The sequence below is a fragment of the Natrix helvetica genome, assembly GCF_964273705.1.
Source record: "Natrix helvetica genome assembly, chromosome: 2".
NCBI lineage: Eukaryota > Metazoa > Chordata > Lepidosauria > Squamata > Natricidae > Natrix > Natrix helvetica.
In genome coordinates this window covers 227,513,555-227,537,284 of record NC_138552.1, presented here as the reverse complement: position 1 = coordinate 227,537,284, position 23,730 = coordinate 227,513,555, and the positions used below count along the sequence as shown (strand labels likewise).

General features: G+C 37.9%; 1 protein-coding gene across 3 annotated transcripts in view; it reads left to right on the top strand.

The window, feature by feature from the left end:
* STRN (striatin) overlaps positions 1 to 23,730 on the top strand; it is a 43,962-nt gene that overhangs the window by 4,504 nt on the left and 15,728 nt on the right. For all 3 annotated transcript variants that reach the window (XM_081942213.1, XM_081942214.1, XM_081942215.1), the window contains exons 2-8: positions 2,624 to 2,727; positions 5,797 to 5,870; positions 6,504 to 6,582; positions 7,521 to 7,688; positions 11,995 to 12,130; positions 12,815 to 12,950; positions 21,719 to 21,829. In XM_081942213.1, the coding sequence (XP_081798339.1) occupies positions 2,624 to 2,727; positions 5,797 to 5,870; positions 6,504 to 6,582; positions 7,521 to 7,688; positions 11,995 to 12,130; positions 12,815 to 12,950; positions 21,719 to 21,829 (808 nt within the window). The remainder of the gene's footprint in view (positions 1 to 2,623; positions 2,728 to 5,796; positions 5,871 to 6,503; positions 6,583 to 7,520; positions 7,689 to 11,994; positions 12,131 to 12,814; positions 12,951 to 21,718; positions 21,830 to 23,730) is intronic.

The following is a 23,730-nucleotide window of genomic DNA, read 5'->3' as shown; positions in this document are numbered from 1 at the left end:
GTGATAAATTATATGTATGGATAGTAAAACACGTAAGAATCTTGCCATATCGATGTGTTGTATTTGAGGCATGTAAGAGAACTATCAGATGACTGAGCAAATGTCTATCTTCAAAAAGGAAATGAATGAAGTTTTTATTAACTGCAAACCACTCATTTGATATCAATACCTGGAAAGATTCTAGAGCAGATAATTGATTTGTAGGCATTTTGAAAACAATGTAATTGCTAGGATAATTTATCAGGTGTGCATTCATCAAGAACAAATCCTCCCTCTTATCTCACTTTTTGATTAGGCAACTTATTTAATTGATATCAGGCTTCAACAAAGCATTTGGCAACATGCCTTACCTTTATAATGTACAGATTAGCAAGCACTCTGAGTATGGTCTGGATGACATGACAATAGGTGCATAGTTGGTCTGCACTAAAATGAAAAGTATTATCAGAAGTTGTTCTTCATAAGTTACAGGTTTCAAGTGAGATGCTACAAATTAAACATCAGTTTTTCATTATTTTCATGAATTAATTGGATGTAGTAGTGCAAATGCTTATCAGATTTACAGATGCTAGAAATTTGGGTGGGATAGGCTAATGTCTTACTTTCACATCTGTCTTCTATTTTAGAAAAATGGGCTGAAAATAATAGAGTGAAATTTTAAAGACACAAGTGCAAAATTGTTCTTTGGAAACAATTAAAAAATGGGAGATTAACTTCCATGGTAACAGTACTTGTGAAAAAAGATGTTGGATAATAGCTGTAGTGGATCTACAGTAGATTTCTGCTCCACACTAAGTTCAAGTTTGCTTCCAAGTTCAATTCAAAGTGTGGTAATGACCTGTAGAACCCCACATGCTTGAGAACAGTTATTTGAGTGGCCACTTCTTCCTAATTGCATCTATGTACAGTGAGTTGGAGCAGTAGAGAAAATGTTGCCTCTGATGGGACTTAGGAGGAGATCTTTTTCTTAAGTGGCACCTGCCTTTTAGAACATCATTCCCCTTGAGGTCAGATTGGCCCTGATCCTGGTCGCCTTCTGGAAGGGCCTGAGAACATAGCTTTGTAATCTGGCCTGGCATGGATCTAGCAACATGGATATGAAACCAACAAAGTAGGTGTACATGGACTCCTCACTAACCATGTTTTCAGTGACCATTGGATATTATGACAGTGCTGAGCAAAGGGGCTTGCAATCTGTGCCTGAAGTTAGGGTTGCTTCAGCACCCCTGTGATCTCATAATGAAAATTCAAGTGCTTGGCTGGCATTTATAACTGCAGGGTTATTGCAACTATCTACACCTGCCTCTCATCCTACCTCAGCTGTCCATCTGGCCCACCAGCATGTTCAAAGCTGCTATGGCCCAGGACACTTCAGCCTATTCACTTCCCAACTAGACTTGGGAGGCATCAATTTACCACCAATCGCATAAGGTCCGGGAAGCCTCGTCTGATTATAGAGCCCACCAGCATGTGCATAGTACTTACCTTTAGGGTTTTTCTGCAGCTACTGACAGGTATACTCAGCTTACTAAATCTGCATAGGTATGATCCAATCCTGAGGCCCAATTGCCCCCTACATTCTAAGTGGTGATTATGGTTTTGCTTGGATAGCACACTAGATTTTCAAGAACTATCGGTAAGGTGGATTTTGTTTTTTGGGACTGTTGAATTCAATTGGGCTAGAGCAGGGCTGGCTAGGGAATTCTGGGAGTTGAAGTCCACAAGTCTTAAAGTTCTCAAGTTTGGACACCCCTGGGCTAGAGGAACTCTAGAGAATGTGCTTTTATCAAACACAAAAGCATATTCTCTACGGTTCCTCTAGCCGTAATCTTTTCCCTTTTTGAAATTCTTTCAAGCATTGAAATTATCACAGTTGCATTTGTTGTTTTTTAGCTAAACAATATCTCTTTTATTAGAGTACTTTTGTTCTATTGCTGAGTATTATATTATTGTCTTTGTGATAAATAAATCTACAGTATCCGCTTAGATTTGTTGATCTTCATTAATGTATTAAATAGATTAGAAAATACACTATGATGCATTCATGTATTTATATTAATATTATTGTCTTCTTTATTAAAATAATAGATCCTACTATGTCAATCTTCTCTTTACAATATTTTCCTGTTCCTATAAGTGGATAATATGTGCCCTCCCTACTGCTCCTTTCACATTCATTGCTGATATTCAATGCCAGGCTACTCAAGCTGACATGCCATAGGATGTTTGAAATTGCAAGTTAACAACTTCTGGTGGCCCAAACATATCCTAATATATTTCCTAATATACCTTGATGTAATAACTCCCTAATATACCATGATATAATGATATGTTTAGAGAATGTCATATTAGCATGAGTAGATGTATGCTACAGTCAGATGGACAAATCAATTATTGTGATTTATGTCAGAGTACTGTTATTTGATGGGTTTATAAATGAACAGACCAGGATATTGAATAATCATATACTGTATATTTCAGCAATACTTTGCCTCAACATTTTTTGCCTGGGGATTTAGTTCTTTATTAAGAATAATACTTTTCAAATATTTTGTCATGGAACTGATGTAAGAAAACAGCTTGGTTTTCTATTAATCTTTCTATTTGAAATTATTTATTTTAGGCTCAAATTGCCTTCCTTCAAGGAGAAAGAAAAGGTCAAGAGAATTTGAAGAAGGATTTAGTGCGAAGAATAAAAATGTTAGAATATGCTCTTAAACAAGAACGGTATGGTGCTTAAGTTGTAGATATCTTATGAGCTGTTAACTGTTAAATGCAAGACCTATTTACTATTTTATATCAAAGTCAATATTGACTGTCTTTTCTCTATTCTCTCCAGTACAAATTTATAACTACCCCTATTATACGTAGTCATCTACGTATAATAGAAACTGTTTTTTTTAAAAAAAACTAGCCACTCTTAATCATGTTTTTTATAATTTTATTAAAAGTTTAAAAAGTAAGGTTTAAAACTAACACAAACTACTATAAAGAAAAAAGAAAGAGAGCTTATGGGGAACATATAAGAAATTTGAATTTCTTATATGTCCACCAAGCATAATAAAATGTTCCTTCTTGATGTTCACATTTCCAATATGAATTTCAGTGCCTTTATATATTCTAAACAATGTCTTTGATGTCATATACTAATGCTACATCATTTAAAAAAATTATCTAAGATTATAACATAATATACATTTAAATCATTTCAAACGTATGTTTTCCCACTGTTCCTTCTGTATATTATAATCAAAAATTTTAGCTCACTTTATTGTATTATTTTGTTTTTTTTCCTTTTGTTTCAAATTTCAACTGATTTATGTTTAGCAATTACATGTTCATCATTTGTACGTAATTTCATTTAAAGCTAATCCTGAGAGTGTTCAAAACTATAAACTCTTTTGTTCAAATTTTTCTAATAATTGTAAATAAGAAAACTTTGGCAACTATACCACTAGTTTTTCTCTTGATTTTATTTTGTGTTTTTCTTGACATAATGCTAATATCTCATGATAAATTAGCCATTTTTGTTTGCCTATTATTTATTGTCTGTAAAATGCTCCCTGTGCTGAGAGTTACAAAGGTGTTTTGGGGCGCAATCTCAGTTTGTGTCTATTCCATAGTCTCAGTATGGCATGCCTAACATGCCACCCAGATCTCAAGTCCTAAAAGCCTTCACTTAGCAATACCCATTCAAACCAAACAGTAAGCAGCAATATACACTTTCAAATCAAGTAAACACAATCCTCCTCTTTTCTTTGCATCCTGTGACATCTTATATTTAACTTGTCACACAAAAGATATATCCTTTTGCTACTGTTTAAATGGTGCATCAGTTGTCAAAACAGAATTGTTTCAGACAAAACAGATATTGTCTGAAACAAAAACATCATTCTAGGCAGGACATTAATACATAAGATTAGAAAGATAAGCAACTCGTAATATTTTCTATCACTGAAGTTTGATTTACTAGTTTTCTTAATTTGAGATAAGCTTGGTGATGATTTATTGCATTCCGAAAACTGATCAAGTGAGATAAGAGATTATGAGATAAAACAGATGAGCACTCCATTTGTAAATACAGAGTGCAAATGAAAATAAAGCACCAGTGGGAACCTTGCAAAGATCTCATTTTCTATCCCAAACAGTGGTGGGTTCCTACCGGTTCGACTGGTTCGGCTGAAACAGTGGTTTGGCGGCCTGGATTGCTGGAACCAACAGCGACCCAGGCTTGCCACAGCTGAACTGGTTCCCCAGTCGGCACCAATGCAGAATAATTTTAATTGTGCATGTGCGCGCACGCAGCATGTAAACGAGCGAACCGGCAGTAGTGCCTGCCAGAACCCACCCCTGATCCCAAACACTATTCGTAGAATAGACATTACTGAGAAATTGGAAATATGATATTATTCCAAATATTAAGAAAAGGTTGTTGGATTTGTTTGATCTATCTGTTTTAGAAAAGGCAATATTTTCTGGAATGAGCTGCCCCCGGAGCTTCGCATAATCCCTGACCTCCGGTCCTTCCGACGCGCCCTAAAAAGTTGGTTTTTCCAGCAAGCCGGCCTGGCCTGTTAATGTTAATTTTATCTCATTTTTTAAAATGTTATTGTCCTATTATTTGGGTTTGTTTTTTGGATATGTATCTAATTTCTTTTTAACTTTCGTGATGTGTGTTTTTTAATGTTGTACGCCGCCCTGAGTCCTTTGGGAGAAGGGCGGCATATAAATCCAATAAAACTCAAAAACTCAAAACTATCAATCATGGGGTGCAGCAATATCTGTTACTATGGCAGAGATCTTTACAATAATATTTTGTTCTCATAATATTACAGATATATTTATTAATAAACCAATGACTATTAATAAGTATAAAATATACAATAGATTTTTTCCTTTTCCTTCTTAGTTGCATTTTTGTTTGTTTGCCATTGTTCAAAAATTGTTTTGTTAATTGTATACGTTAATAATGATAAATAAAACCCAAAAATATTTTTTAAAAAAATGTGTTCTAATTTAGTGTTATAAATTAATCAGATCACATATAGAAAAAAGCCAAGACAAGAATGTTTGAGTAAAAATCTTAAAGTAGTTGGTTCTAAGGTTATTTTAAAATCCATCAAACTGCATCTGTTTTGTTTTTATGCTAATATCAAGGTGTTTTTCCTAAGAAATAAAAGTATCCTAATAAACTTAATTGACATTCTTCTATCTTTTAAACATGATCCTAAGTAATATGATTTATATACGTTTTTTTAAAAATTAAACCCTTGATTTCCACAAAAGGTACAGTACATGATAATAAATTTCTGATGTTTAACATACCTCAAGATTCCATTGTTTTTATTTGTATGAAATTCTTTTGAGTTATAATCTGTTTTATTATCCATAACATCAGCAAAAGTTAAACTCAAACCTTGAAGAGATTCTAATGTGGTTATTTTAAGATTAGAGTTTTCTTGTAGATTGTGTTGTGATATTTTTCTTAGCAGCTTTATGTTTATGTCTCTCAGTTTAACAGCAATTCTTAGTTTTTCTGAACAAGAATATTTGCGATTTGTTAAGCATAGCTGAATTGGATTTGTGATTGTAACTTGTCAAACCACATAATAAAAAATGCATGAAATTAATTTACCCACATTTGTAATTTATATACTTTTATGCATAAAGCATTGATATTTTTTAAAAAATAGAGAACATTCTGAATGCATCTATTCTTGTGGGAATATGTAGATATGAAACAGAAAGGGGACAGTGACACTTTTCTACCCTAATTGATTCCTCTTTCCTTTATAGAGCTAAATATCACAAATTAAAATATGGTACAGAGCTGAACCAGGGAGATATAAAGCCACCAAATTATGATTCTGGTAAGAATTAATTTTACAGAAGAAGACAGTTAAGACTGAAGAAAAGACAAAGCTGTCATTTTGTAAAGAGTGAGGGTCTGGAATAGTTTAGCATGAACAGTGTTCATAAGAGAACAATGGCTGTTCCTTTTTCACGTGTGGTTCTTCCTCCTATGCTTGTTTAAAGTGAAGCTTAATCTGCCACACAGACAGTCCTATAAGTTAAGTTTTCAAACTTTGATATCAATTTGACTTCAATTCTTATAAAGTTATTTTAGAATAGAAAACCATTGTAGGTAATGATAATACATTGTCTTTTCAGTGCTATTAACCTAAAGTCTTATTTTCTGTTTGAAGCTCTAGGAATTCAGTGTATATTCTATGTACATAATTAGGTTGGTGTTATTTTTTCATTGCCTTTAAACATGCTGTATAGTGTATATTTATGCAGAAATATATTTTTGGGAGTTACCATAGAATAATATCCAATGTATATTATATTTATTTAAAATTTCATACGATATCTTTTTTATTTTGTTGCACTGTTATTTAAATAGGCTGGGGATATTTAATCAGTGCTAGAAGATAAATTTGCATAAAAGTGACTCTTCTTCTAACATTGTTGTTATACTAATTTTAGTCTTTGTTTTTCAGATGAAGGAAATGAAACTGAAGTTCAGTCACAACCCAATAGTCAATTAATATGGAAACAAGGGCGACAGTTACTCAGACAGTAAGTTGTCTAAGAATAATAATCATAGTAATGACTTCATAATATGGTGGGAATAAGCAAAATATTAGTATCTCTTTTTTCCAGCTTTGGTAGCTATGATGATTAAAAGTAATGGGGCGCAGAGTGGGATTCAATTTTTTTTACTACTGGCTCTGTAGGTGTGGCTTGGTGGGTGTGGTGTGGCTTGGTGGGCGTGGCTTGGTGGGCATGGCAGGGGAAGGATACTGTAAATCTCCATTCCCACCCCACTCCAGGGGAAGGATATTGTAAAATCTCCATTCCCTCCCCACTCCAGGGGAAGGTTACTGTAAAATCCCCATTTTCTCCCGATCAGCTGGGACTCAGGAGGCAGAGAATAGAAGGGGGTGGGACCAGTCAGAGGTGGTATTTACTCTTTCTCCGAACTACTCGAAATTTCTGCTACCGGTTCTCCAGAACTGGTCAGAACCTGCTGAATACCACCTCTGATGGGGTGCCATTAGTTCATCTTTTCCCTAACTTGCAAAAGCTATTTCACTGTGGTAAAATTGACAGTTTTTATAACTTATTTTGATTTTATTTCTTGTAATGTTTGGATTATAAAACTCGCTGCTCTGGATTCAGTAACTCCTCCCAAGTTTTTACTGGGGGAAAGATGAAAAGAGGAGCCAACTCCCCTTTATAAAAGAATATAGCTGAAGATGTGTGAGGAATTTTCTTCTTGACTAACATAATGAATAATTGTGTATGCATGGATAGAAAAGCTCTCTACTTTTCATGGGAGTTGTAGAGGCTGGTACTGCAGGAGACATCCCCTCTGCAGCTGGTACAAGTTGATTTGTAAGCCTGCTGTGTCAGGCAAAGCCACATTATTCCTCTTACTACTTAAATTGTTGATCAGTTCTGGGTAGAGTGTATCAAATGTTCAACGCATAACTGCTATGTAATTGTCCATACAGATACCTGCAAGAGGTGGGATATACTGATACAATCCTGGATGTGAAGTCCAAACGAGTACGAACATTGCTGGGTCTCTCAGGTGATGGTCCGGAGAGGGAAACTGACAAAAACCAAGAATCAATGGTGAACGGCACCGATGTTGAGATTAAACAAAAAGTGATGATTGGGTAAGTGTCCTTAATAAGAAATGGTAGAAATTGTACTTTAAAAATCTCTGTGTTAAAAATGAAGTATTATTTGTTACATGTATATATGTATGTATATACTGTATATGTAGTAGAATGTATATGCTGTTTTTAAAGGAAGGAGCAATTTTTCTCTTTCTCCCCATTTCTCTTTTTTAAATTACGCAGTTATTGAATGGAACAAAAAGCCCACTGCATTTTTTTTTACTTCTTTCTCTAATACTGTGCTAGTCTTGAAAGACATACTATGGTATGTCATATTCTCAACACTAGCATAGTCTCTTGTGAGAGAAAAATCAAAAGACCCAGTGATCATCACTGTTTACTTTCCCTATGGCATTTCAGTAATTTAGCATAGTGTAAGGTGTAATTAGCTTCTGTTGAATAATTTAGAACTTGTCATGGATGGAAATTGAATGAAAATGAAATATAAATTGTTTGTAGAAAGACTTCATGGACTGTGCATTTTTGGAGGTCTTTACTACTCTAGGAAGTGAAATTGGTGGGAATGTACTTTTATTTATTGTTACCAGAATAGTTATAAAACGGTAAATGAAGCAGACTCAGGACAAGGAAATTTCTTTTAAGAGCAAATTTTGTATTAACTATTCCTCAAAGTAATTTAAAGTTGACCTAGTGCTTCCTTAAGAAAAAAAATAATTATTCTGTCCATGGTATTTTTATGCAAGCCAATATATTTGCTAATGTACAGATCCCAGTGAAACCTCTATACTCAAGAGCATCGTATGAATTCGAATGCAACCTGGAAAATTTCAAGCCCATCCATGGAAGCATTATTTTGATAGTTTGACAGATATAATACTATTCACACATGTTTCATAATGTTTAATGAAAGAAATGTTGCACTTCTTCAGATCAGCAGACTACTTTTATGAAAGATAAGTACTATATGTCAGCATGAAGCCCACAGGAATACTAAACAATTAACTGATATTAATATCTAGCATTTCCAGTGTTTGCTGTGAATATGAAGGGTGCATCTTGACATTAACATTTTTTGATAAAAGAACAAATCAATAAAATGCCATATTTTTTTGGTATAGCCTTGCATGGTATACCAGATAGTTTTCATTTAATCTCTGCTTCTTTATTTTAATATTGTTGGGTGGTTTTTGTTTTTGCAAATCGAATAACCAATATTTAGATATGCATTATTTTAATACTGGCTATATAATATATAGTAAAATCCAAAACTTGTCAAACATTTTGATTTTTAAGATTGACTTATAAGGGGTATCATTGTAAATCTGTTTTTTTGTTAGGCAACATTGACCTAAAATTTACTTTCATTTAATATCTTTTTATTTTGTTAAAATTCAAAAATAGAAATACATCTTATATTGTAAAATATTAATAGGTTCATAATTTTTATCCCTACAAATGTTTTCATGGACAGATGAGCTGATATAATGACTTGGGAAGAACTTAGAAACATTTTTTAAAACTTGCATTTGCTATGCTAAATGGAACTTTCCTTCTGAATAACAGGCCAGTTCATCCCAACATGTCTTCTTTCTTGTTACTTCTACTGTTCGCAGCCTGTGGCTTGCCTGAACAGAATAAATTTGCACTAATCCAAAGAAGAGACTTGGATTTTCACTGATCATCTTCCTACATCTTCAGCCTCCTGCATTGCATCAAATGTTATAAAAGATCTCTTCATGCTCAGAAACAGATACAGAAGCTTTACAGAAAGGAGAAAGTGGAAATGCACTTTCTGCAATAAAACCACTATTTAGTGTTCCTAAAATTCAAATCCTTCTTCCATATTTCCAATATATCTTGTTCCTGGTGTTATAATTTCCACCATTCTTTGCCTCAGGCTGGGTGGCCTTTTATGATAACACATTTGATAGCATCATGAAACCAGTTTCAGAAATATGCTAAAACATGTAACACCATTGAAACAAATGCCCTAAAATTGATTCAACACAGTTTAAATGTATAAGAAACTTTTTTAAAACTTCAAACCAGAAATCTATAGGAATATGTTTAAGCATTTGTACTGAAGTACTAGCTGTAACAAAATAATTGATTTTCATTGTGGTAAACAAAAATATTTAATTTTAAATATTTCCTCCTTTATGCATTTCCTAAAAGTATAGAACAGTCATCATAAAATCAAGGTTGGTTCAACTATGAGAAGAACCATTTAACAAATTTGGAAAGATTTAGTAGAGAAAGGTTAATTTAGGATTAGGTTCTTTTGCTGCTTCTCTTTCTTCCATCTTCAAAACTTCATACAACCAATGATTCATAGAGAATATATGTCATAGAGTTGAAATCTAACTTTTACCTGAAATTAGTTCACAAAAACTCTACTGAAAATAGGCAATAAATCTTTGTTTTGTGAAAGATATAAGTAGTTATTTTTCACAAAATAATATGTGTATTATATGGTTACTTATTTTAAATTTGATATTTTCTGCTGTGGTTCCCAAACTTGGTGCCGGTGCACCCTGGGGTTCCAAGTGAATTCACAGGGATGGCACAGGATATTTTAAATTTTTGAGGGAAATACAGCAGTTCTTTATGTCTCTCAGACATTGTGGAAAGTACCCTAGGTACGGTAGATCACAACTTGGGCTAGAGGGTGCCATTAAAAAATTACAGATATGTTATGAGTGCCATCAATTAAGAAAGTTTGGAAACCTCTGTTGTACTGTATTGATTTTTTTATTGCTTCATTCAGTGTATATTATACTTATGATTACTTTGGCTGGCAACTGCGTTTAAAGATAATTATGCAAATATTTCCAATTTTTCCCTGGGCTACTTATACTGTATAAAATAATTTAGAATTTGTTCATCATGGCTGTGTGTTTTGAGAACTGTAGTCTCAAGGTATTGGGAAGGAATCAGATTGGGAAAAGTGGGATTGGCCTACATTTCCTGATGTTTGTACAGCATGGTACCATTTAATCAATTTTCATAACTGTGTTATGAAACTGTGTTAACATAAACCATTATATATTTTATAATATACAATATTTACTTAAGAGGAACTTACTTTGAATTTGCTGAGACCTACTTATGAGTAAACATGTTCTGTATTTAAGTCTTGTTCCTATCTTGATATTGTCATTTACAAATGTAAAATGTTTAGAAATGGTAGCTTTGCTTATGTTTCGAAGAAGTATTTCAAAGTGACTTTTCTTTGATGTAACAGAATAATAGAATTGGAAGGGACCTTGGAAGTCTTATATTCCCACCCCCTGCTCAAGCAGGAGACACTATACCATTTCAGACAAATGACTGTCCAATCTCTTCTTTAAAAACTCTTATTTCAATTAATTGTGTAGCATGTGCTTTTTTAAAAGAAGAATTAATTGTGACATACAGGTTATAGAACCCAGGTGTGAAAATAAAGCATGTTTGGAGAGATTTGTTTTAGTAATTGTTTTAAATTTATTCTCTTATTTTTTTTTAAACTGACAAAAATTGAAATTTATTTTTTTCCATAAATTTAATTATTGGGACAATTGTTGTTGTAGCTTTAGTTATTTTCTTCTTACCCCCAATTGCTTGTCATTGTGTCAACAAAAGAAGTTGCACAGTTATTTCTATCTTTAAACAATCTTAAATAATCTAGAAATATCTACAGCTTTAAACAGCAATCAAAATTATTATGATTAATCTTAAGATAAAAAGATACAAAAATGAAGTACAAAAACAAACATTTTGAGATTCCTGTTTAGTGATAGAAGCACTGTTACAATTTCATATATGTTCATTTTCAAAAGAGCTGTCATTAGCGACCTGTGTATTTTCTTTTTCAAGCTCTCTTCAGCTTCAAAATTGTTATCAGATTATTGCTTTTATCTTATTATTAGGTGCCTAGAATTACCTCTTGGCAAAATGGGTGACATATAAATTTTATAAAATAAATAAATAAATAAATACTGGTTTTAAAAAAGGATCTAAATATGAATGGTGGTATTGGGCAGAAAATAATAATGGGTTTTTCTAGTCCTTTTGGCTGCTTGTACTGGATTTTAAGGTAAAGGAGAAAATTAGCAAAAATAGTCTTCCCTTCCTTGGTTTTAGTTTCACGTGGTAATGAAATTGTAAAATAAAAAATATTTGGATGTTACCAAAAGTAAGCTCTAAACTTATATAATATTATCTTGATCTACGTTTTCTACTTTCAAATATGTAGATCTAATAAAATTGAAACTTGTGATGTATGTTGTCCGACTTTATAAAGCTTAATGAAAAGAAGCATTCAGGTAGATTGATTTGTCTTGCTGTTTTAATTTTTATCCAGAAAACCAGATTTGACAGATTCTGCCTCTCTGCTAGAAACATTTAAATTCCTTGAAAATGCTGCTGCAGAATTTAGCGATGAAGAGGAAGATGATGATATTGATGGAAGAGAGCGAACAATCATAGATACATCAACGGTGGGCTGAAAACAATTTAGTATAATGAAGATTGTAACAAAAGGGCACTTGATAATTTAAAACACACATATTAAAAACTTTAATTGTAAAACATTTGGAAACTGATAAGTGAAACGCTTGCATATACCAGTTCAAATATCCCTTCAATAATGGGCTTTCTAGTCTAAATAGGTTGTTTAATGAGTGTTTGGGGGATAGATATGTGGAGAAACATCCCAAGAGGGAAAAGAAAAGAGAAGATATGCAGTTATATTGAATTTTATATGAGACTTAAAAGCCTAACTGGTTTTATAAGTTTTGAGGTCTACATTTATATTAGGGGTTTCAACAAAAGAATTCTTTTTAAGGGTCTGTTTTGTGTACTCACACAAAATAGTTGTTATGAGAGGCTTAACTGCTCACCAAATCTAAATGAGATGACCCGTCTCCAAATTTGATAAACAAATGGATATTTAGTAAAATGGCCAGTTAGAAGGAACACTGGTGAGTTTATTATATTATAATATTGATTAAATTATTCAAAGTATGGTATAAATATTTGATCAAGTATTGTCTCATTAATTTGTATTTTACTAGCTGGTACCAAAATACATGATCTTCCTGCTTATATATAAGATTATGGGTCTATAGGGGACAAACATAAGAAAAACAGCACATAATGAGAGAAAAAAATGTCTCCTATAGATTGTGAGAAAAAAAATCCTGCCCGACAATAATGAAGACAGAGATACTGAAGAGGCCTTGAAGGAATTTGATTTCCTAGCCACATCTGATGAAGGAGATGGGGAATCCAGAAGTTCAGGAGACGGTACAGATTGGGGTAAGAAAAGAAAGAAAATATGCAATCATTTACCTGGAACTGGAGAAAGATTGTAGGGGAAATGTTAATTCTGGAGATTCAACTTTTGAGCTGTTTCTTAATTTTACAAATATCTAAAAATATTGAAGTTATTATTACCTATTTTTTTATAGTTTGAATTCATTGAAATTGTATGGCAATTGCCAATGGGGCTTATGCAAGCAAAACAACTAAACAAAGTCCAGGCAAGTTTTAACAGTCCTTCGACTTTGCCTTTTCAAATTTAAACTTCCCCTTTAAGTTGATCATTTCCAGGAGGGGGGGTTCCAAGCCCATAGTTCTAGACCCCGAGACTAACCCTCTCTCTCCGGCTTTGCTTGATTGACCGGCGTCCTGCTGGGTGTCTTTAGGAGGAGGAGCTTCCGGCGATGGCGGTCGCCTCTTGAGCTCCGAAGAAAGCTATGGAGCTCCCGACTGGGTAAGGGACTGCTGCCGGCCCTCATGTCATCGGAGGGCCGAGAGTTGGACAGTTCGACCACCCTGGCTTGTTTTGGGCTCGTTTTGGCCCGCCAGGGTGGTCGGGGGAGATTGGAGGAAGAGGAGAAACGGAAGGCTGTAAACGGCCCTGTAAACGGCCGTGGAAACAGCTGGGAGTTATGGCGGCGGCGCAGCGCGGCGTGAGGCTGTAAACGGCCGTGGAAACAGCTGGGAAGCTATGGCGGCGGCACAGAGCGGCATGAGGATTGCGCTGGCGGTGAGAAAAAGCACCGGGGAAAAGCACCGGGGAAAAAGCACCGGGGAAAAAGCACCGGGGAGAAGAACGAGGCGCTGGGGAGGAGAATAAGGAGAACAAGGCTGGAGGCAATTTGGGAGGCAATTGGGAGAGGCAGTTGGAGACGGCTGCGAGCAGGACGAGTGGAAGAGTGGTGCCGCGGCCAGTGACTCCTTTTTGGCATCTGCTGCATCCTGGCTGTTCCCATGCCCCCCCCCCCCCGGGTCTGCCGGCGCCAGTAGAGGACGTTAAGTTTACGATCTTGGAGGATTGTGGAGAATCTTATCCTAATCCTAATGCAGATGGAATGGAAACCAGGAATGAGGGCGAAGGTATAAATAACGGTTGGGGGTGGCCTGGAACATCGGAGGCCATTGGAGGCCCTGTCTCAAGGCCATGGATAGGCCTGAACAGTTACCTAGGCCAAGGACAACCGGGCCTAGAACGCCCCCCCCCATCTGGAACCACCTTGGACTGTCCCCCACCTCTCTGTCATCTTTCTGTCATCTCAGCCATCTCTTACCATCTGAGGATATTTGATCACTTCCCGCCCCCCCCCCCCCTGCATGCAAGTACTAATCTGGACATTGGACATTGAGGCCTCCTACTTCCTATTGAGACTCTACCCCGTTTACCAACTTTTTATCATCAACACCCTTACCCCACTGGGTTAGTAACGATCTATTCGAGGTCAGACCTGCTCCGCCTGCGGGAGGCCCCTCTCTCGCAGGCATGGCCCTTGGCTCTTTCAAGGGCCCGCCTTGATGACGGGTTCGTGGACCCCGAGAGGTGCAGGAACCGGAAGCTAAGGGGATTTTTAATAAAATGTTTTCTATCTTTTTTAGGGGGTCCCAGGGTGGGGGGGAAGCCTAAGCAGACCGGGAGGAGGGCCAGAGCCAGGCAGACGGGTGAGTCTAGGAAGGACGGGGATGCGGTGGAGGGGGGGAATACAAAGGTCACTAAAGCAGAGGGTTGCCCTATTGTAACGGTCGCGGGGAGGAGGGGATGCGAGGACAGGATAAGATCCCAAGGTCGGTTGGGAGACCGGGGCTGTTGGTTACGCCCGGTCGCTTGTACCAACCCCTGCAGTCTAGGTGGACAGGTCATACAGAGCCAGGGCCTGCGGCTGATGCTTTGTAACGCAAGGTCTGTCATCAACAAGGCCCCCCTCATTAATGAGTTGATCTCAGAGGGGGAGCTAGACCTTGCAGGGATAACGGAGACCTGGTTGGGCCACGAGGGTGGTTTACCCCTCGTGGAAATGTGCCCACCGGGTTTCCGTGCATTCCATCAGCCTCGGGCCCTGGGTAAGGGTGGAGGGGTGGCGGTGGTTATGCGGGAATGTTTAGAGCCGAGGGAGTTCACTGTTCCTCAGATACCCGGGTGTGAGTCCCTTGGTGTGAACTGGGGCCCAGGGAGGCAGTGGGGCTTGCTGATTGTATACTTGGCTCCTCGCTATGCATCAGCAGCCCTGCCCGAGCTCCTCGAGCTAATCTCTGCGACGGCAGTTGAGACTCCCAGACTCTTGGTCATGGGGGACTTCAACCTGCCGTCAATGGGAACGGCCTCCGAGGCGGCTCGGGAGTTCATGGCTTCCATGACGGCCATGGACCTGACCCAATTAGTGCAGGGCCCCACGCACGAAGGGGGCCACACACTGGACCTCATTTTTGTATCTGAACAGTGGACGAGTGATCTGGGAATAGGGGATTTAGTCATCACGCCCCTGTCATGGTCAGACCACTCATCCCTCCGGCTGGACTTCCCTGGCGCTATCCCCCACCGCGAGGAGGCGGACCCAGACTCTATAAACTGGTACCGCCCCAGGCACCTGATGGAATCTGATAGATTCCAGACGGTGCTTGGGCCAATTCCTGTAGCCCTGTCCCGCTCCCGCTCCGAGGACCTAGTGACCGCCTGGAATAGGGCGACGACTGGGGCCTTGGACCGGGTTGCGCCTTTGCGACCTCTCCTGCGGCATCGACCCACCCGGGCCCCTTGGTTTAATGAGGAGCTTAGGGTGATGAAGCGCCACAGGAGACGTCTAGAGAGCAGGTGGAGGTCCTCACGCTCCGAATCTGACCGAACACAGGTAAGAGCCTATTTGCGGACTTACCTTTTGGCAATAAGAGCGGCCAAACGTAGATATTGTGCTGCTCTTATTGCGTCCGCGGATAACCGCCCTGCCGCCCTGTTTAGGGTGACCCGCTCCCTTCTATCGCAGAGGGTGCGGGAGACACCCTTACAGGGTAGAGCAGAGGAGTTTGGGGAATATCTTCAGGACAAAATCGATCAGATCCGGAGCGGGTGGACCTCCGTCAGTGGACCAGACGAGCCGCCAACAGCGAGTCTGGAGAGACCACTCTGGGAGGAGTTTGACTCTGTTGCCCCCGAGGATTTGGACAGGTTGCGTGGACGGCTGCGACCCACCACTTGTTTAACGGACCCGTGCCCCTCCTGGCTGGTACTGGCAGCCTGGGAGGTGACACGAGGCTGGCTCCTGGGCCTGGTGAGCGCATCATTGGGTGAGGGATACTTACCAACCGCCTTGAAAGAGGCGGTGGTGAGACCCTTGCTCAAGAGGCCTTCACTCGACCCAATGGAGCTAGCTAACTATCGTCCAGTCTCCAACCTTCCCTTTGTGGCGAAGGTTGTTGAGAATGTGGTGGCGCAGCAGCTCCCACGACACCTAGACGAATCCGATTATCTAGACCCACGCCAGTCCGGCTTCCGACCCGGGCACAGCACCGAGACAGCCTTGGTCGCGTTGGTCGATGATCTCTGGAGGGCCAGAGATAGGGGTTGCTCCTCTATCCTGGTCCTATTAGACCTCTCGGCGGCTTTTGATACCATCGACCATGGTATCCTATTGCGCCGGTTGGAGGGGATGGGAGTCGGAGGCACCGTTTTGCGGTGGTTCGGCTCCTACCTCTCTGACCGGAAGCAATGTGTGTTGACAGGGGGACAGAGGTCGTCCCTGAGGCCACTCACTTGTGGGGTGCCGCAGGGGTCGGTCCTCTCGCCTCTCCTGTTCAACGCATATGTGAAGCCGCTGGGTGAGATCATCCGTGGTTTTGGGGTTGAATACCACCTCTACGCTGATGATACTCAGCTGTATATTTCAACCCCAAACCACCCCAACGAGGCTGTCGAAGTGATGTCCCGGTGTTTGGAGGCCGTCGGGGTCTGGATGGGGGACAACAGACTCAAACTCAACCCCTCCAAGACCGAGTGGCTGTGGTTGCCGGCACCTCGGTTCAGCCAGCTGACTCCATCGCTGGCCATAGGGGGCGAACAGTTGTCCCCTGTGGAGCGGGCGCGCAATTTGGGTGTCCTCCTTGATGCCCGGCTGTCAATGGAGGACCATGTGGCAGCCGTGGCAAGGGGGACATTCCACCAGGTTCGCCTGGTGCGCCAATTGCGCCCCCTACTAGACCGGAGTGCCTTGCGCACGGTCACTCATGCGCTGGTGACGTCTCGCCTGGACTACTGCAATGCCCTCTACATGGGGCTTCCCTTGGGACGCATCCGGAGACTGCAGCTAGTTCAGAACGCAGCCGCGCGGGTTATTATGGGAAGTACCCGCTACTCCCACGTAACACCTCTCCTGCGCGAGCTGCACTGGCTACCTGTAGCCTTTCGGGTGCGTTTCAAGGTATTGATTACCATCTTTAAAACGCTCCATGGCAGAGGACCTAGTTATCTGCAGGATCGCATCCTACCACACACGTCCCTGCGACCTATCCGCTCACACAGGGAGGGGCTCCTCCTGGTGCCGTCTGCTAGGCAATGCCAGCGGGCGACACCTAGGAGTAGATCCTTCTCTGTGATGGGCCCAACCCTCTGGAATGACCTCCCCCCAGACATTCGAACTACCACCGACCTCCGTTCCTTCCGGCAAAAGTTAAAGACCCACCTATTTCGATCAGCTGGCCTGGCACTTCCTTAGTTTTATCTCCCGGGATTTATTATTTTAATTGGGTTTTAAGGGTTTTATAGGTTTTTTAACGTATTATATTTATTATTCGAGTACAGTCTCATAACCTCCTTCACCAGTATTAATTTAATTGTTTATGTATGTATTTTATAATGTATTTTAGTGACTGTACACCGCCCCGAGTCCTCTCCGGGAGAGGGGGCGGTCTATAAGTGTGAATAATAAAATAATAAATAAAAATAAAAACCCTAAATCTATTCATTTCATTAGACAAGTATATTGGCAAATCCTGCTTTTACTCAGGTTTAAAGCCTTTGTAGCAAAGTCCATTTCTTAATTTCATGTACATAGTTTTGAGTGAAGAAATCAAGAAATTAATTTTGAAGATTAGCCTGCGTAACAGCAAAGGAATCAGATGAGATTATGACTTTAAAACTGAGCATGCCAGACACCCTGCTTAAACCCAGTTTTTTGAAGTCTTCCTGTTTATTTTCCTTTCCCTTGTTGATAGAGAGTTCTGAATTCTTCTGTGTTTCACTTAATAGTACTTTAAGCAGATCTGTATTACAACTGCGCTAGGGTTGTATTAAACTGTATAATTCCCTAAAATTGGTTCTTAATTCTGTTTTTGGTGGTTGGGAGGTTACCGTGCAATATTCAGTGCTGATTTGAGTTTAGAACATTTCTGGAGTGGTGAATTGTTCGAATTTGGTTCCCCAGTGATCATAAATTAAGAATCTATGCCATAATTTCAGATCCCAACAATATCCACCAGTAGGCAGAAAAAGAAATCCAATGCATGTTCCAGGAAAGTATAATTGAGACTTTTGATTGTGAATGGTCAATCTCCTTGTTCATAGACATCTGCTTGTTGTAGAATTTATTGCCTATTTACTTCTCCAAACTGAGGTTTGTTGGCAACTCAAAAATCTGACAAGGTCCATTATATCACCACCCTTGATCTAACCAACACTACTTTTATGGGAGTGATAATAAAAACATAGCAATTATGTTAACCCACATTCAGTTTTAAACGTGTTATGTGAACCCAATCTTTAATGTACATTATCTTGAAACAAGATCTCCTCTACAATGTTTTGTGCTTTTCTTTGTGCTCTTTCAGGGGAGAAAATTTGAAATGGAATTTTTAAAAAACGTGGCTACCCTATTAATATCTAGTGTTCATCATTACTAACTCATTTGCTGCAGATTTTATAGCTCTCCCAAGTGCCTCTCTTTTCTTTGGCCTACTTCTCCATTGTATCCTTCATACATATGATAGAAATTGACCATTTTCTTTAAGTTGCTATATAGACAGGCTTGGTTAATTCTTGTAGTTTCTCTTACGTTGTTACATAGAAAGCTACTTTTGTTTATCTGTCTACCTTGTCCCTTCCTAATTCTGACCTTTTACTATTTTTCTGAATCTGGATTTGTTGCCATCACCTTGGTAAATTTCCCATTTGCCCTCTATGGTTTTTATTCCCCTGTGTGTCATTTAAGTACTATGGTTTGAAGGTGTGGCTAACAGAACCATCACACACATATTTTCTTTAAGGTAAATCTCACCAAATTCACATTGACTATTAGGTAAGATTACAATGTATTAACATTAGAGAGAAATATATAACTGTCCAATGAAAGAGTTCTTACAGGTATGGGGTAATGGAGCACCTTCTTTTCATAAAACAGTTTTCTTTTAAAACAGAATAAGTTTATTTTTCAAGGGGTTGTTTAAGTTCATATCTCTATGTGATGTACAAAGAGGAAAATGAGTTAAGAACACAAATAAAGAGTACCACGTCCCTCATCTACTATCCTTCCCCAATTTCTTTGGAGGTTTGGCAATTTACGTCTTACTCAGATTCTCCCAAAAAGTGCCATTGGGAAGTAAACCATACATAATATATGGCCAATGTAGTAGCAATACTCTTCACCAGATATACCTAATCAGCTTGTTGGTTTTAAGAATATAGAACCCCTTAAATCTGTATCATTTTCATTTTCTTATTAGAAAATCCTTCACACTAGGAGTAAAGATAGCTGTAATTCACCTCAATCTGGTTTCCTTGTTTCTATGTCAAGCTTGCAAAAGCAGGTCATATGTCACAAAATAGCCAAATATCCCTACTGAAGTTGAAAAACAGTTTCAAGAAACTTGCTTTACAAGTAGCCTTCACTCAGACAGCAACAGACACGCCTCAGACAGCAACAGTTCACAGTTAGGACAGTGACTAAAAAGTAACATTGCTACAATGTTAAAAATGTTAAAAATTAACATTGTGACCAATACCTGCATTTACAACCTTCACAACTCTGTAAAACAAAGGAAAACTGAAGTAAGATCATAAGCACTATTGTGGTCACATTTCCCATGTAGTGATGACTTCACTTAACAACCAAGTTGCCAGACTTATTCTGGTCACTAAGTGAGGATTGCCTGTATCACTTGAGATTATTAAATATGTTTGCAGAAACATATTTTAGCAAATCTCCAGGCCTTGTGGCTTTAGTTCACGTATTCAAATGTATTTCTTATCCCTATGTAATACAGTTCTTAGTTAAAGGCCTTTCAGGCAATTTGTTTTAGCAATGTAATTGTTCAAAGAAATTACTGTTACATACAACTTGAAGCTTAGGTATACCATATACCGTGGAAAGTTATAATGCAATAATTTTATCTTGGACTAAAATAAATAAATAGAAAAAATTGGAAGAAAAAAAATTCTCTCTAGGACTCATTAATGTATAATTCAGAGCAATTTCAGAAAGCAGTTGTGTGGCATGTTTCTTGTGTTATATCTTGTAACATGTAAACTAAATATGAAATATAGTTCTTAATTGAAAGCAAGAAAAAATGCTTAGATTTGCTGTTAATATTGTTGAAGCAACCATGCACTTTTTTCCACTTTAAAGTTTAGCTTTCTTTCTTTTGTGAAGACTTGTACAGTAGAAGAGAAATTTGACAAGATATTCAGATACACAAGCAGAACTTAAAATACATGTTTGAAATTATTACAATTGAAATATTTTCTATTCTGACCAGAATAAAAATTAGCACCAGCTACAGATTTGTTGTTCTAAAAATGTCTTAACAATTAGAATAATCTGGATTAAATCAGATGATATTATAGCTATTATTAACAAAAGAGATGATGACAGATTGGGTTTGAGTTAGAATACTTTCTTGGTGAACAAGATTGAATATGAGAAGAAATACAAGACCATCAAATTTAATTTAACCTTTAGTGGCAGCATATTATGTGTCAGTTGCCCTGTTCCTGAATTGTGAGGCCCTACTCATGGTCACCAATGCCTCGGTCACTTCCTGATTGAACTGCTGGAATGTGCTCTACATGTGGCTATACTTTAGTTGAATTTGGAAACTTCTGCTGGTGCAAAATGTAGTGGTATGGGCAATTAAGGATGCCTGTTGTTCAAAAATATGTGAAGTGTCTAGTCCATGAGTTGCATTGGTTGCCAGTATGCTTCCAGATTTAAATTGAAGGTACTGGTAGATACCTTTAAAGTCCTGCATGGCTTGTGACCAGTGGTCACTTGCAAGGTCATTTCTTCCTGATGGTATTAATCCACTCAGTAAGAACTGGCAGGAGAAGCATGTTCCAAGTTCTGTCATGGAGTGTCATCTGAGGGGATCCAAGAAGAGAGTCTTTATGTTGTGGTGCCTGCCCTCTGGAACATCATTCCCCTCTCAAGCTCAGGTTCATCCTCTCTGCTGAGCTTTCGTAAAGCCTTAAAACTTGGTTTTGTCGTTGAGCCTAGGGTTCTGGATGTGTAGCTGAGCCTGTATTGCAATTATGTTAATTGATTTATTGTTTTTCTCAGCTGCTATCCATGTTGTTTATAAGGTTATTATACACTTTTAGAATATTGATTTGTACCACTAGCCACCCGGAGTCATGCATTTGAGATGAGCAGCCATATAAATTGAGCAGATAAATACATCATTGGTGTCAAAATTTCACTGATCCCCAGCTGCTGCCAATACTCCGAAAATAAAGCATTTTTAAGAAACCAAATAACACAAAAAGGATGTTTCGTTTGTTTTAATTTGTCTAGAAAAGGAAGACCAGTGTCTCATGCCTGAAGCCTGGAATGTGGACCAGGGAGTAATAACCAAACTGAAGGAACAATACAAAAAGGAGCGCAAAGGGAAAAAGGGGGTGAAGAGTAAGTGGAAAACATTGCACCATAGATTCACAAATCCTGCCTCTTTCACTTCACCAGTGCTATCTTTATTTCAATGTTTTCCTCAAACTACTTACTCTTTTTCTTGGCTGCTCCTGAATGCTTTCCAGTTTACAGTTACCAGGGGTGGAAATTAATGCCACTTAAAATCTAAATGTGTTGGTAAGACTAATACTGTGTACATTGACAACATAATGTACAAAATACGTTGTACATCTTGCTAAGTTTTGTCCAAACCAGGCAGTATTTATGTGAGAGAACTTTTTGTAGTATAAATAGCATGGTGTCATCTCTCCTGCATTTCTGGGATTTTGAAGTCAAAGATAATACTGCAATAAGTGGGCATTAATCTTTTCCCCATATATATTACCTGATTTATTTTTGCCTATATTACAACCAAGTCCCAAAGAGCTATTCTGTATTTCTGTGTGTTACAGATGATTTGGACTTCACATTTTTCTGTAGAGCAGTTTTTAATACACAGATTGTTGATTAACCTGAAGGCAGCCTGTTGACAGTGCAGAATTTTTTTCACAGATTTATTGTCTTTATGACAGCTTAAGGGTAATTCTCTTTACATAAAGTCAATAAGTTTAATGGATGTTATAAAAAGACATTTCTTGCTTTCCCTGTTTTTCTTGCCTTTTATGCATACTATTATTTTAAGTATGTATACATAGTTGGGTGTAGAGTGTCTGAATTTAATGGCATGTTTCAAAACAGAAACTTCTATAGTGCTGGGAATATTGCAATAAGAAAAGGAACAACTCATATAATGAACTTAGTATTTAAATAATAAATTCAGTATATGAAGAATTAGAGTAGAGAATTTTGGTCTGGACATATCCTTAACAAGAATGAGAGTTAATATATTAATTTCTACCCTTGTTTATATTTTAATGTTTGCTTCATGTAGATCATGCTTTTCTCATAACTTGAATTCAGGGCTCGAAATGGAAAAATGTATTAATTATTAAGATTAGTAACTGAATTAAGTTGAATGACATATATATAACCCAGACAAACAATTGGATCAGTTTTCAAAATTTAATTTCTAGCCCTGTGTATCATTATGTTTTCCATTTTTCAAAATAAAAATCATCATGCAGACATTTTCCAAATATACAAGTCATAGATTTAAATTCTATATACAGATATTGTATTTGTAAATGAATATAGAATAATACAAAAGTTTAGATAATAATTGAAGGATACCATTGAGTTTGACATTTACAAGATGGTTAATTTAAATTATTGAGATGTTTGCAACACTGATTTAATGAATTAGCTTATTGCCAATTGTTAGGTACATTATTTTGTATTAATTGCTAATTTTTAGCATTTTTTTTCTTAAGTGGTTTATAGTGTTATCTCTCTTACTATCATGGAATTAAAAAGAATAGCCAATATTTTAATTAGATTACTCTTAATATGAAGCAGTGCTAAAATATTTGGTACTAAAATAACATAAATATAATGACAAAAGGCACACTGGTCACTGGAATTTGATGAAAAATACTTGTACTTATTCATATCCACAAACCAATGAATAAGGTGACTCATGAAGGACGAATGAAGTCTCTCAGATATGAATAGCAAGTGGTGTATATTTGCCTCAGAAGTCATTAGGGGGCATTTGTTAAGAGGAGAAACATGTATTTCATGGAGACTTATGAGAGAACATGCTTATCACCTAGTCAATTCCTTATATTCCTCCATTTGAATTTAATGGGAAAGATAAATAAGGCCTGCTCACTAATTTGAGATTGCACATAACTAATTTGTAGCATCTGTAGCAGTCCTATCCCCTACCATGTCAGTCTGTCAAAACATTGTGTACACAACATTATTAGCAGAAATTGGAAGTCTGGCCAACTTCTCAG